Here is a 15,333-nt window from a genome sequence, read left to right as displayed (position 1 = left end):
CAAGTAACCCCTCCCACAAGAAAAGTTCAAACTTTTGTGAGAAATAGCTGTTACAGCTGTTTCCAACTGCCAAAAACCATGCAGCAGCTACATCACCTGCCAACAGTAAAATGTTCACTGGAGTTCCTCTTCAACCTATAGATCTATTCACATTGGTCTGTTAGAGCAGAGGTCCCCAACCTGGGGGCCGCGGCCCCCTGGGGGTCCGTGGGCAAATTTCTGGGGGGCCGCGGCGGATCTGGCCTTTCTTCCTCTCCCCCCGCGGCCGCCGTTTCTGTTACCTTAAGAGCGGCGGCCGCTTCCTCCCTTATATTCCCCATAGCCCCTCTCCTATCTCGTATTACAGCAGCGCTTCCTGTGTGGCTGCTGTAAGGAGGGAAGGGGGTGGGGCAGCGGTTCCCATGGTAACGGCGATCGCCGCTACAGGAAGCCGCTGCCCTGTTTCCTTCCCTTCTTTACAGCAGCCGCGCGGGAAGCGCTGCTGTATTACGAGATGGCGATGCTGCAACCGAGGAGAGAAGCGCCTGGGGGAATACAAGGAAGGAAGCGACCGCCCGCTCATAAGGTAACAGGAGCGACGGCCGCGGGGGGGGGGGGGGGGGGCGGAGGGCACCTATCTTAGCTACACTGGGGCACTATACTGGGGTAACTACTGGCTACACTGGGGCAGCTATACTGGGCTAACTGTACTAGCTATACTGAGCTAACTGTACTTGCTATACTGGGCTAACTGTACTTGCTATACTGGGCTAACTGTACTTGCTATACTGGGCTAACTGTACTTGCTATACTGGGCTAACTACTGGCTATACTGGGGTAACTATACTTGCTATACTGGGCTAACTGTACTTGCTATACTAGGCTAACTGTACTTGCTATACTGGGCTAACTGTACTTGCTATACTGGGCTAACTGTACTTGCTATACTGGGCTAACTGTACTTGCTATACTGGGCTAACTACTGGCTATACTGGGGTAACTATACTTGCTATACTGGGCTAACTGTACTTGCTATACTAGGCTAACTGTACTTGCTATACTGGGCTAACTGTACTTGCTATACTGGGCTAACTGTACTAGCTATACTGGGCTAACTGTACTTGCTATACTGGGCTAACTGTACTTGCTATACTGGGCTAACTGTACTTGCTATACTGTGGTAACTGCCGCCGCCACTAGCCACGCCCCTCCACCCCCCCCCCTCCCCCAGGGGGGCCCCGGAGAAAATTTTGGGCAGGACAGTGGGCCCCAGGCTCAAAAAGGTTGGGGACCCCTGTGTTAGAGAACAGATAAGTTCCGCATGATCCGCTGAACGGACTGCAAACTTCCCGCTGCAGCAATTTTTCCGGACTGCTGAGCCCAGTAGAATGGAATAGAAACGAAAGCTGAAGTGCTGCAATGGGGGAAATGAGAAAACTGAACGTTTCTTCACTCTGGTGAATATAATTGACCATTCCAGCCAGCAAAAACCACTTTGGTGTTGGGGTCGGGAGGGGGATGTGGGGAAACGGAACGGAAACAGCTGTACGGCAACAGAGTGGAAACGGATCCGATTGACCTGTAATTAGATCAGTCTTCACTTATCCATTTGCCTCTAAATTGCCATTGTGAACCAGGCCTTATACGATTTCATTTATGGGAAGAGAAAAAAAAAGTCAAGCAAGAGAAACTGATTGCCATAGTGCAGTGATCTGCAAACTGGGCTCTCCAGCCGTTAAGGAACTACAAAACCCACAATGCATTTGTCTTTATGAATTGTGACTGTGGCTGTCAGACTCCCACAATGCATTGTGGGACTTGTAGTTCCTTAACAGCTGGAGAGCCCAGTTTGCAGATCACCGCCTTAGTGTGTTACAAATGCCCCAGTGATCCCGGTTCAGGACACATGTACTGTAATGTGCTGTGGTGGAGTTTGCGGATTGACTAATAACACAGGGCCGGGGGGTGGGTGGGGGGTTTATACATTTTCCTTTGTGTGCTTTACCTAAACATGTACAACACCAACTCGTTCCTCTCCAGCAAAGGAATCCAGTTACTCAGCATCCTGGAACTTTATTTTTACCTCTTGCATGACACTTGAACTCACTGTGGACTTTTTTTGGCTCCTAACCCCGATTGAGTTATTTTGGCAAGCCCTCTGTGTAATGGAAGCTGCAGACAAAACACTGGGAAGCAAATTGGCACACGCACAAAGCAGAACACAGGAATTTGTTCTCTCAATCAAACACTCCCTGCCAGTCACACCTTCTCTACATCTCGCAACGGAGCACATCTTTAATGCATGTTTATGTAAAAGAAGCCCGCAAACTGATAACTTTAAAGCGGACCTGAACTGTCTGCTCTAAAAGATAAGCAGCAGCATAATAACCTTTAAATAAAAACATTTCTTTGTTACAGCTGATACAAATCCTGCAATAAATCTGCAGTGTGTCTACTTCCTGCTTTCATAGAAGCAGACATAGGGTTAACAGCCTGTGTTTACAAATTAGCTGCTCTGCCAAGGATTGCCGGGATTCCTGAGCGGACACAGCCGAGATATCAAATTACACTAGTGATTTGTCACAGATGAGGGGGGATTGGACAGGCTAAACTCTCTAAATACATACAGGGTGCATTTCTTTCGGTTTTCCTTCTGTGCAATAGTTCAGGTCCACTTTAACAAACTCTACAGTAAGGAGACAGAAAAAGTTCCGCATATTTAATGTGGTTGTTTTTTTTTTATTTCACTGCAGCTCTAGGTAAAGGAGTGATTGCCCTTCATGTATTAACTGCAGTCTATGACCCACTTCCTGTCCAGCAATTTGGAGGAAGCAGGCAGCAAGAGAGGAGAAGAGACTAAAAGATCTCCATATAGGACAGAAAGAGAAAAAAACACCAGTTAGTAATGGTAAGAAGGAGAACAATGTACTCAGTGGTGGTTGAGCTTATGTGCATGCGATTTTAAAAGCGCAAGGGCAGCAGTGTGTACAGGTCCTGACTGTCACTTTAGTTGTCATGTAAGTCGGCTGAGGCAGCCAGTAACAATTGCCTCGGCCGACAATAAGGCATGTGTACGGCAGCCGGTAACACCCGATCCCCAAGCAACCGGCCGGGCAGAGGATCTACTCAGCCCCAGTGATGCCACCCCCCCCTCCCCAATGCCATTGTTTGCGGGAATACATGACAGGGACTGCAAGCCAGATAACTAGAGAGTAAGGAGATGGGGCCCCTGGGGCTCCACCTAGTATAATAGCAATAAGTGTGTGACGGTTGTACTGTAAGGGATGGAGGGGCGCACTGTGGTGTCTCAGCCTTGGGTGCTGGAGGACCTTGCCCCGGGCGGCTCTGTGTGTATGCAAAGACATCTCCAGAGAGGTCTCAGAATCTTCAGTAAAGATATAACTGACCCCACATGGAATGTATTTTTAAAGCAGTAGGTATGTGGTAAAAGACGTCATTGCTCATCTGGGTCATATTAGAACATAGCAAGGGTTGCTGATAGGTTCGCAAATGAGCAGTCTCATGAGGCCCATTGTCCAGCTCTCGCTGTGAATGCTGCAGGAAACTAAAAATCATGATTCCCAGTGTAAAAGGTCCTATGGACCAATAAACATGAACAATGCTCCTATAGTGACAAGTCCACATTAAAATCTCCCTGGCTCTTAACTTGCTTCAAAAGTGAAAACGTCAGCATGTTAAGCCAGTGGCATGGTGAAAATACACGAATGCCGTACATGGCTTCAGGTTCCATTCACAATATACAGGGTTCTCCACCCTGCAGAAACATCTCTGCTCCATCCAGATTCCTTTCACAACCGCCTCCCTTCCTGCATCCTCCACTCACAGCCATGAAAGAAAGCTTTCAGGTTAGATGGAGCTGCAAACCAGTGTGGAGTCAAAACTTCCTTCAAGGACCGTGTGCAGAAAACTTGCTGCCCGCCACACGGGTCAATGTCACATCTTCTTATAAGAATTCCCCATTTTGTGAAGTGGTAAAGTGACTGTTAAACCAGAACACAGACATGCTGCCTTTTGCTATAGGTGCTAAGCGTTTGCTTCAAGTCATCAAATGACAACTATCCAATTAAAGCAATTCGGTGTCATACCTGACCCAATGGGAATTTGTTCACACAGAACACGTGATTGGATGATGGGATGAGAGGTATTTCCACTCTGGAAGCAGCCCACCGACAGCCAAATAAAGGTTTTTTTTGTACTTCATCACATATTTTAAAGAGAAACCGTAACCAAGGATTAAACTTAATCCCCATCAGTAGCTGATACACCATCCCCCCGATGATCTATTGGAGAAAAGGTTAAGATTTTTCATGGGAAAGGGGGTATCAGCAACTGGTTGGAATGAAGTTAAAGAGAAACTCCAACCAAGAATTGAACTTTTTCCCAATCAGTAGCTGATACCCTATTTTACATGAGAAAGACAATGATTTTCACAAACAGACCATCAGGGGGCGCTGTGTGACTGATTTTGTGCTGAAACCCCTCCCACAAGAGGCTCTGAATACCGCGGTACTGCTGGCAAACTGCCACAATGTAACAATGTTCAGAGACAGGAAATAGCTGTTATTAGCTGTCTCTAACAGACAGAGCAGCTAGAAACAGCTAAATAACCTGCCCACAGTAACAATGTCACCATGTAATAAATGTCAGAATGTGAATCTGGGAGAGGAAAGATTTTACAATGAGCAAACACTGACTAAATCATTTATACATAATTATGGTAAAAAATGAAGCACTTTTTTTACTACATTATTTTCATTGGAGTTCCTCTTTAAATCCATAGTTAGAGTTCCTCTTAAAAGTTGACCTGAACTCTTGCATAGAATAGAAAACAGAGAAACGCACTCTGTATGTATTTAGAGAGTTTAGCTTGTCTAATTCCCCCTCACCTGTGACTAATCTCAGGTGTAATTTGATCTCTCAGCTATGTCAGCTGCCTGCCTAAGCAGAGCCGCTAATTATAAACACAGCATGTTTACCCTATGTCTGCTTCCATGAAAGCAGGAAGCAGACACACTGCAGATTTACTGCAGGATTTGTATCAGTTGTAACAAATAAATAGTTTTCTTTAAAAGGTTATTATACGGTTGCGTATCTTTTAGAGCAGAGAGGAATTCCTGTGTTCAAGTCCGGTTTAGGGGGCTGCCCGTTTTCACTTTCCCTTTTACCCTGTATATCAGACAACCTCTTGTACAGAACTGCATTGTAAAGGATAGGAAAATAGGCTATGAAGGCTTTATACAATGAATACATTATAATACTGATAAACCAGTTTATAGAGCAGACAGATGTAGATATTAGTTATATTTCCCCATCAGTGATGAGTGCAGGCAGCAGGTAGCCCCTCTAAGCTCCTCCACCTCATCACTGCAGAAGCGGACAGCTACTTGGAGATCATAAAGCGGTTTTCAGCCACCATGCTCCCCTCCTTCCTATAGAGGAGCGATCTGGCGCTAGTCTCAGTAATATTCGCACTTGGCGAGCGTCACAGGCCGGCGCGGGCCGCAGAGCGCTCCCTCCTCGTTCTCTAGCTGGCTGCAGGTTTATGAAGTCATTCGTACAATAAAAAGAGAGTTTTGGCCGCTTCCACACGGGGCTCGGGTGAAGATTTTGTGTAATAATGGGCTGTAGATGGAAATGTAACTTTGAAAAGTATTACATGAACACTATTTCTAAGCTTCAGGCTGGAAACATTCTTTGAACGTTTTACAAATGCTTGACAAGGAGGCAAAGGGGAGGAAAACGGATTACGGTGTAGTGTTACAATGTACATGAATGAGCTTCCTGCCACACAAGCCCCAAGAAGGAGGACAACCTGCATACAAAGTGCACTGGGGTTAAAAAGAAATAATTGACTATTAGGGATGGTTAATGGGATGCAAATAATTTACGAGTGGATTCAGCATTATGCAAATCAAACTCTTTAAATACATACAGGATGCGTTTATGTTATGTTTTCCTTGTGTCCTGTGCAAGAGTTCAGGTCCACTTTAAAAGAGGATCCGAGCTTAACAAACAAACAAAACTACACAGCACCAACAGCAGTATAAATAGAAAGCACAACAGTACTTCTCAGCAAAACCTCACCCACTACTAAAAATTTCCTGTTCAAATTCAGGCTACCACCACCTTATAAATTCAAAAAGAAGCACAACCACAAAAAAACGCATGAGATGTTTTCTGCATTTGCAATTCCGGGAGCACTTGTGATGTTGGAATCAGGAGAGCTGAGCTGGTAGATACGGTGTTCTCTCCAGGCTCTTTTAGCCGGGTGCTCCACCCGGCTAGTTTTGGTGAGCACCCGGCTGTCATCGGCTCACCTCCTCCTCTGCTGTAATCAGAGTTGTGCAAAAAAAGCGCCAGCCCTGTATTCTCTGATCTTGCCCCACCCAAGCTACTTTTTCATGCCACCCGGCTGGAAAACATTTCTGGGGAGAACACTGAGATAGATGTGGGGGAGAGACTAATGACATTAGGGTAATAGGAGGTGGGGGGTGGGGTGGCGGCATTTTAGGTGGGGAGATTGACTATTTAAAGAAGACCTGAAGCAAGAGGTATATGCAGGCTGTCATATTTATTTCCGTTTAAATAATATCAGTTGCTGGTCAGTCCTCAATCAGTAGTGTCTGAATCACAAACTTGAAACAAGCAGGCAGTTAAAGTGGACCTAAACTCTTGCACAGGACAGAAGGAAAACAGAGAGAAATGCACCCTGTATGTATTTAGAGAATTTAGCCTGTTTAATTCCCCTTATCTGTGACTAGTCCCAACTGTAATTTTCTCTCTCAGCTGTCAGCTCTGCTGCCTTGGCAGAGCAGCTAATCTGTAAACACAGGATGTTAACCCTGTGCCTGCTTCCATGAAAGCAGGGAGTAGACACACTGCAGATTTATTGCAGGATTTGTATCAGCTGTAACAAAGAAAGGTTATTCTTTAAAGAGGACATCCATACAAAAAATAAAAATCCATCAGCGCTGCTGTAATGAAAAGTTATATTTACATGCTGTGTTTTGTCCCACGAAGCTGCCCCGAAGACCCCGTGTCACTACACTGCTGCGCCTGGCCCCGCCTCCCCTCCGAGGAAAACCGCACGGCAAGTTAATGCAGCAAATAGCTTGGCATTTGGCAGAGAGGGGAGGCGGGGCCAGGCGGCGGAAGTGTAGTGACGCGGGGTCTTCAGGGCAGCTTCATGGGACAAAACTCCAGAGGTAAATATATTCATTACAGCAGCGCTGACGGATTTTCATTTTTTGTATGGATGTCCTCTTTAAAGTTATTATGCTGTTGCTTATCTTTTAGAGCAGAGAGGAAGTGTTGAGTTCAGGTCCGCTTTAATATTGTCAGAAAGCTCTGATTTGCATTCTTGTTTAGGCTTCTTTCCCACCAGGACGTTGCGTTTTAGGGGACGTTATAGGTCGCAAAACGTGCCCCTAACGTAACGCCTGGTGGTGCTGGAGGAGGACGCTACCGACAGCCGCGTTATGCAGCTCTTGGTGCGCCTTTTTTATGCTATGGGATGTGGAGACCACGTGATCCGCATCACGTGGTCCCGCCGGCCAATCGCCGCACAGAGCGGCCGCTCCAAGAAGTAAACACTGCACGTCACTGAGTGCAGTGAATATTAATTACCCATGTGGCTGGCCGCGGAGGAGGAGGGGAGACCTCCTCCTCCAACATTACTGAGCATGTGCAAACAGTCCAATGCGGCTTAGCCGCATATAACGCACAGCATGCAGCACAATGTAACGCAACGTGGGCACTGTGAACAGACCATTGATTTTTCATTGCTGTGTGGTGGGCTGTGTTACAGGCTGCACTAACGTGCGCCTGTAATGTCTTACTGTGAAAGCAGCCTAAGGCCTCTTTCACACCAAGACGTTGCGTTTTCGGGGACGGTAAGGTCGCATAACATGCCCCTAACGCAACGTATGGTGGTGTTAAAGTTGGACGTCAGATTGAGCCGTGTTATGCGGCTCTTGGTGCGCTGTTTTCGTTCTAGCTATACTGATAGAACAGCTGCTCCAGGATAGTGATGGGAAGTCCGAATCTTTTCAAGGATTCGGATGATTCGAATCGGATCATTGAAAAGATCCGGATCTTTGAACCGAATCATTTGAATCATTTTACTAGGGAAGCAGACTGGGTGAAATGACTAGCAGGACACTACTTTCCCTGCACTGAACATTCTGTATGTTCTTGTTTCTTCCAGACAGACATCCACTGTGAACCGAATCGATCATTGTGATGATCCGGATGATTCGACTCACAAAAAAAAGATCCGGATCAAATGAAAAATTCATTCATGATCCGGACAACACTAGGAGTCCAGGTTATGTCACCACAGTGCAGTGAATATTAATTAGCCATGTGGCTAGTCACTGAGCATGTGCAAGCAGTCTAACGCAGCTAAAGCCCAGTATAACGCACAGCATGCTGCACTTTCATTCAACGTGTAGCGTTACAATGTAACGCAAGGTGGGCACTGTGAACAGCACATTGATTTTTGATTACTGTGAGTTGGGCTGCATTACAGGCTGCTGGAACGTGGGGCTTTAACGTCCCACTGTGAAAGCAGCCTAAGGGTCTATGGCTAAAAGTATTCGAGGCAGAGGATCAGCAAGATAGCCAGGCATTTAGTATTGTTTAAAGAGAGTCTGAAGCGAGAATAGATCTTGCTTCAGACCTCATAGCTAGCAGGGGCTATAGCGCGGCTTAACGGGGGTCCCTGTCCCCCCAAATCCCCTCGGTGCAGTGGGGGAGCGCCTCCTGGTTGGGGCAGGGCCAACCGCCGCAGCCCTGCCCCATGCGCGTCTGTCAGACGCGTATCTCCGCCTCTCCCCCGCCCCTCTCAGTCTTCCTTCACTGAGAGGGGCGGGGGAGAGGCGGCGATGCGCGTCTGATAGACGCGCTGGGAGGCAGGGCTGCAGCCGTTAGCCCTGCCTCCAGGAAGGATATCTCTAGCGACCATTTTCCGACCAACATTTGCGGGGGGTGGGTTGGAGGTGAAGGGACCCCCGTTAAGCCGCGGGATAGCGGCGTTTTAGCAGGGGCACACGTGCCCCTGCTATATATAAGACCTGAAGCGAGATTTAGTCTCGCTTCAGTGTCTCTTTAAAAGGAAATAAATATGGCAGCCTTCATATCCCTCTCACTTCAAGTTCCCTTTAATATATATGAGGAAGCTGTTAGTAATGACCCCACATTTTTTCTCGGATCCATTTTAAGAAAGTAAACAGTAAAGATGAGCAGAGTTACAGAAGCAAAGAAAAAAATCCACATCCATCATGTGCAATGTACAGAAGGAATGTATGGATGTTCTGCACACTCCACGCTGGAATGCAGCACCAGTCTGGGAAGATAAAAATATGAAGACAGTGAAGAGGAATCTTCATATATCACAGAGGATCACAGCAGTCACATGACCCTAAGAAAATGTAAGTACCCCTCCCCCACCAAGCCCCAGAGCCGTCCCCTGGACAAGCTGCAGCACGAGATGCTTACACGTGTGGGAAAAAGTCCTGAGGAGGAGGCAAGAGTTCAGTAATCAGGGATTATACATCATGCAGTTTCCACTGGGTCACACGGTACATGGAACCTCAGGGCTGACACCACAAAGTGCTGGGATCCCACACAAACATTTTCCATATTACACTGCAGTATTATGCCTGGACTGGGGGGACAATCCACAATGAATGAATCTAGCCAGAGAATGAAACCATCCAGTGGCCTGCTAATGCAGATGTGGAGAGGTCCCTGGAACTGACCGCAACCTTGTCACAGGAAGCAAGAGATTCCTGAAAATGCTCAATAATACTGCTACCCCCCCCCCCCCCCCCCCAAAAAAAAAAGGTTAAAATAATACAGAGGAAGGACATTTGAAAAATATAAATAAGGTCATGTCACCAACTGTCCCTCAGAGGAGCTCGTTGTCTGTCTTTCTTATCTATTCTTCAGCCTTTGGCAGAATATATCCTGGCTCTCTGGGATACACTTGTTTATGATCCAACCATAGCCAGATCACATTGTACATTCTTATTACATTTTTGTGGTCCTCTGATGAAGTAGTTCTTGACCAAGAAATGCATCAGCCATCTGGACACTGCATGAATTGGATTCTTCTTTCCAGAATCAACAATTTTATATTCTCAGCTACCGTATTTGTCAGTGATAACAAGAAATACGGTCGTCAATAACATTTATTATGTACTCAATGGAGTACATAATAAACTTTTTTGATGACAGTTTCGTGCTGACTCTTAAATGGGTAGGTAAGTGTTACTTCCTCTCTGGTGGAGGGGTTAACTTTAACTTCCTGCCTACAGAGAGCGACATCTTATATCCCTGAGGGGATGGTTTTAAGTTCCCCTGCTGCCCAAAAAAGTAGCTGCCTACTTGGTGATCCGCACTTGCGAAAATAAAACTCCTAATTTTTCTATAGACCTCCCTTGTAGTATTTTCAATACTACACCATAGAGGGCTCTCGATCTCTTTTGCTTTGTTCCCACTTATGTATCGTAACTTCTAAAGCCATTATATTGCTATTCATTGGTGCAAGATCTCCTCGTAAGCTAAGTGTCCAGGCCATTCTATTCTTTTATATTTTATGTCTGTTAAAATTTTTATGCAAAATGAAACTGACAGACGAATTATTTGCGAACGCTCATTCCAGCCGCCAAAACTTGAATGTAGCATTTTAAGAATCGGTCTTTATCGTATACTTAAATTCAACTACGCTCTTATCCGTTTTCCTACATTTCAACTTCAAATTAAAAAAGTAAACCCAAGTCAAAGAGCTCATCTGCAAATCATTATGAGTTGTAAAAAGGAAGTCCTTAAAGGCATTAAGCAGTGGCGTTTACTAACAAGCTAATGTATTGTGTGTCGCCGCGGTACGTCTAGCAGCTCTGCCGCTGCATAATAAAATCTAATGGCTGCACACAGCAGAGGACGCCTGCAATGAGATGTGACACGTGCAACACATTACTAGTCAGTCAGGCCTGCTATGACGCTACTGTGATTTCTTACTAAACAAGCCTAGAAGGAAGACAGAGGCCAGGCACACAGAACACAATGTATAAGCACAGTCAGCATAAGCAGCATGAGGTAAATATTCCACACACACATACCCTCAGCCACTGCTCGGCCTGCTCCTCACTCTGCACTGCGAGCACCAGAGCGTCTGTGCCCTGGTGTGTGATCTTCAGCTCATGCTTCTTCTTCTTGCTGTCCTTCGGAACATAGGCCACAGAGCAGCCATTCAGCAGGAGCTCCATCTGGGGTTGCTGGTCCTTAGAGGATTTATAGCACTAGGAGGAAAAGATTTTAGCTATTAATACAGAACGAAGTACTGTATATTCTGGCGTATAAGACGACTGGGCGTACAAGACAACCCCCCAACTTTTCCAGTTAAAATATAGAGTTTGGGATATACTCGCTGTATAAGACTACCCCTTTTCCAACGCACACCAAATTAAAATAAAAAAAAATCATATACTGGTGCTATGTATGAACAGATACTGGTGCTGTACTGTATGTGGTACCCAGTATATAACAGTATATACGCAATTGACCGGTTGGATTGGTCAACTCTCCCTCTCCCTAAGTGGATTGGTCAGCTCTCTGTCTACCGGTTTATCAGTGCGCTATGGAAGAATAGATTGCGCTGTGCCCATAAAACACGCCTCTTTCACCCTTCTGGCCTGCCCTTGTATACTATTTACCTGCTTCTTTGCCTCTCAGACCTCGCACATGTGCGCCTACACCGCTTCACTACAGTCCTCAGCAGCGAGATCTGAGAGTTGGTAATAGGACAGGGTGTATCACCCGGCGTATAAGACGACCCCCAAGTTTTCTGAAGATTTTCAAGGGTTAAAAAGTAGTCTTATACGCAGGAATATACAGTAGATAAAAACAGCTTAAAAAGAGACACTGAAGCAAAAAAAAATATGATATAATGATTTGTATGTGTAGTACAGCTAAGAAATAAAACATTAGGAGCATAGGCATAATAGTCTAATATTGTTTCCAGTACAGGAAGAGTTAAACTCCAGTTATCTATGCAGTTATTATTATTATTATTATTATTTTTTATTTATATAGCGCCAACATATTCCGCAGCGCTTTACAAAGCACAATAAGACGACAAGGGGAACATAGATACAACTAACAAATATACAGCAGAGTTCCAAGCAGCACAAATATTGTTACAAAAACAGTAAACATTAGGAGGATGACCCTGCCCTTGCGAGCTTACAATCTAATGGGTAGTGGGGGACACACTAGGTAAGGGGGTGGAGGCAGTGATTCTTTGCCTCTGATTACATTGTGACAAATAAGTAAATAAAGGGCTATAGAATGTTATAAGCTTGTCTGAAAAGGTGTGTTTTAAGAGTGCGTTTGAAGATGTCCAGGTTTGGACATCTCTCATTGAGCTCCACGACTTTGTCACAGGGAGCTCTGTCTTCTGAAGCTTATCTGAAGTGTCTGGCACTGTATTGCTGTTTGTTTGTTTTTTCTGCAGAGAACCGTTCAAAAGTTCACTAGTCTGCTCTGTGAAATCATTTAGAATGCTGAGTAGTGTATAAACTGCAAATATTAAGAGAATGATGCAATGTTATTTAAAAAAAAAAAAACTGAAAATAAAATTAAGAATATTTTCTTTGCTACTAATGTTCTAGGAATTATTCTGACTACACAACCAATTCATTATATTATAATTTTTTTTTTTGCTTCAGTGTCTCTTTAAAAATATACAATACAATAACATCTGTAAAGCGCTTTTCTCGCATAGGACTCAAAGTGCATAGATGTGTTTCAGATCAATACATAGTTGCAGGGTGGACTGTGTTACAGAGGACATAGTCAGGGGTTCATAAATTCCAGGCTAAACAGGTGGCTTTTCAGTTTAGACTTAAATGCTTCCAGGGATGGAGCTGTCCTGATTGAGTTTGGCACGGAGTTCCAAAGGGTAGGGACAGCATGACAGAAGGCTCTGGCTCCAAAGGTTTTGAGATAGACACTGGGGGGGGGGGGGGGTGACCAAGTTATTAGATCCTTTTGACCTAACATTGTGGGAGGTGTGATGCAGCTGCAACAAATCCTGCAGGTATCCAAGGCACTGATTGTGCAACGGTTTCACACTCAATAAGCCAATATTGCACAGAAGTCTCCATATCATGGTTAGCCAGTGGAGTAAATAAAGAGTCATTGTTATGTGGCAGGTGGTGCAGGTCTTTGTTTGGTATTGTAAAGGTGGCCACTAACGGTCCAATTTCTAGTGAAAAACCGTTGGAGCGATCAGAAATTCTGATCGGATTGGTTGTAAATAATCTCCGTTGAGGGGCACAATCGATTACGAAAGATTATAAAAATAGTCGTCCGATTGGATTTACATCAAACCAAAAAGATTTTCTTGTTAGTTATTATAGATAGGAAGCAAAGATTGGTTCGTTGATGGTGTAGTGAACGATTTCACTTCCGATCAGAATTTCTGATCGCTCTAACGATTTTATGCTAGAAATTGAATTGTTAGTGGCCACCTTAAGAGAACATCGTATTGAAGGAAAACAAGCTAGCTAGGTGTGTTGTTACAAATGAAGAAGATATTTACAGTGGATCCACATAGCAACAGAACTCCAGGATAGCAAATCCAACGCGCCTATATACCGTCGGTTACAAACGGTTGCTGTAGGAATCAAGTCCCGATCCCTCTCTTGCAACATATATGGGTTTAAAGGAGTACTGTAGGAAAAAAAAAAGAGTTGAACTTACCTGGGGCTTCTAATGGTCCCCCACAGACGCTCTGTGCCTACGCAGCCATTTACCGATGCTCCGGTCCCCGCCTCCAGTTCACTTCCAGAATTTCTGACTTTGATGGGCCGTAAAAAGTACAAATTCGGCCCTGGCTATAGCAAGATATATTGCTTGTGATCAAGAGAGTTAAATATTGTAGTCAAAGACTGCTGGGGAGCAGACCCTGTCTCTGCAGGGGGCCAAAGTTTATGGGGTCTCCCAGCTTTTTACATTAAAAGGCCGCCCACCTCCAGGACAAGTGTTATGGGTAGGTGAAGACATGGTTGCTGCAGGTGTATGGAGTGATCCTGTTGGTCATACACGTTACATGACCCTTGTCAGATGGGCGACCTGGCTGCTGGAGTCACCACAGGACAAGGGTTTAGGGAATGTGAACATAGGAGAAGGAGAAAACCACAGCGCTTCTGATAATTATAAAAGTGAAGGCTACAGTATGATTACAAGACATCTCACCATTAATTTGTTGTCTTTAATTACACACAGAAGCTTAGTCCATTGGCCAAATCTCTTCTTCCTCAGAAGGAATGCACAGATCTTCGCATCCTTCACCAGGTCCATTGAGGCTTCCTCTGAAGGCCACTGAAGCCGCTTCTTCTGTCCTTTCCCATCTTCCTCTTCTTCATCATACGACTCATAAGAACTGCTCATGGCATCTGAATCATAATCTGTAAAGAAAGAAACAAATAAGATTGTAAAAAACACAGGAAATTGAAAACTTTAAAAGGGTAGGCATACCAACCTACAGCTAAGCTGAAAGTTTCATGTTTTGCTATGTCACATTGCCGAGAAGCAGGAACCTCCTGTGTAGTATTTCAACTAAAGCAATGCAAAGTAGCATAGCTGAATATGAAAAAAAATGCAGACTTTGGGTTTACTTCAAAAGTCTCTGGATTATGTCACCTCTTGTCTCATAGACACTGCAAATTTTCATTTATCATAATGAGTTAGGATCTGGATCTGTTTTGACCAGAAAAAAGGCATACATACATGGAGTATAGAGAACTGAGATCCAAGCCCTGCAGAATAGAGTATGGGGAACTGAGATCCAAAGCCTGCAGAATAGAGTATGGGTACATGAGATACAAACCCTGCAGAGTAGAGTACGAGGAACGGAGAACCAAACCCTGCAGAGTAGAGTATGGGGAACTGTTATCGAAACCCTGCAGAGTATGAGGAACTGAGATCCAAACCATACAGAATAGAGTATGGGGAACCGAGATCCAAAGCCTACAGAGTAGAGTATGGGGAACTGATATCCAAACCCTACAAAGTAGAATTTGGGGAACTGTTATTGAAACCCTGCAGAGTAGAGTATGAGGAACTGAGATCCAAACTCTGCAGAGTAGAGTATGGGGAACTGTTATCGAAACCCCGCAGAGTAGAGTATGAGGAACTGAGATCCAAACTCTGCAGAGTAGAGTATAGGGAATGGTTATCGAAACCCTGCAGAGTATGAGGAACTGAGATCCAAACCATGCAGAATAGAGTATGGGGAACCGAGATCCAAACCTGCAGAATAGAGTA

At 44.9% G+C, this 15,333-nt stretch overlaps 1 protein-coding gene across 4 annotated transcripts in view; it reads right to left on the bottom strand.

Annotated features, from left to right (window-relative positions):
- The window catches only part of AFAP1 (actin filament associated protein 1), a 207,973-nt gene that overhangs the window by 76,785 nt on the left and 115,855 nt on the right, over positions 1 to 15,333 (bottom strand). For all 4 annotated transcript variants that reach the window (XM_068276817.1, XM_068276826.1, XM_068276845.1 and 1 more), the window contains exons 5-6: positions 14,263 to 14,474; positions 11,124 to 11,303 (exon numbers count right to left, since the gene is read on the bottom strand). In XM_068276817.1, coding sequence (XP_068132918.1) covers positions 11,124 to 11,303; positions 14,263 to 14,474 — 392 coding nt within the window. The remainder of the gene's footprint in view (positions 1 to 11,123; positions 11,304 to 14,262; positions 14,475 to 15,333) is intronic.

Source organism: Hyperolius riggenbachi, chromosome 1 (assembly GCF_040937935.1).
Source record: "Hyperolius riggenbachi isolate aHypRig1 chromosome 1, aHypRig1.pri, whole genome shotgun sequence".
NCBI lineage: Eukaryota > Metazoa > Chordata > Amphibia > Anura > Hyperoliidae > Hyperolius > Hyperolius riggenbachi.
Note: the sequence above shows the minus strand (reverse complement) of the source record. Positions and strands in the feature narration are given on the sequence as shown.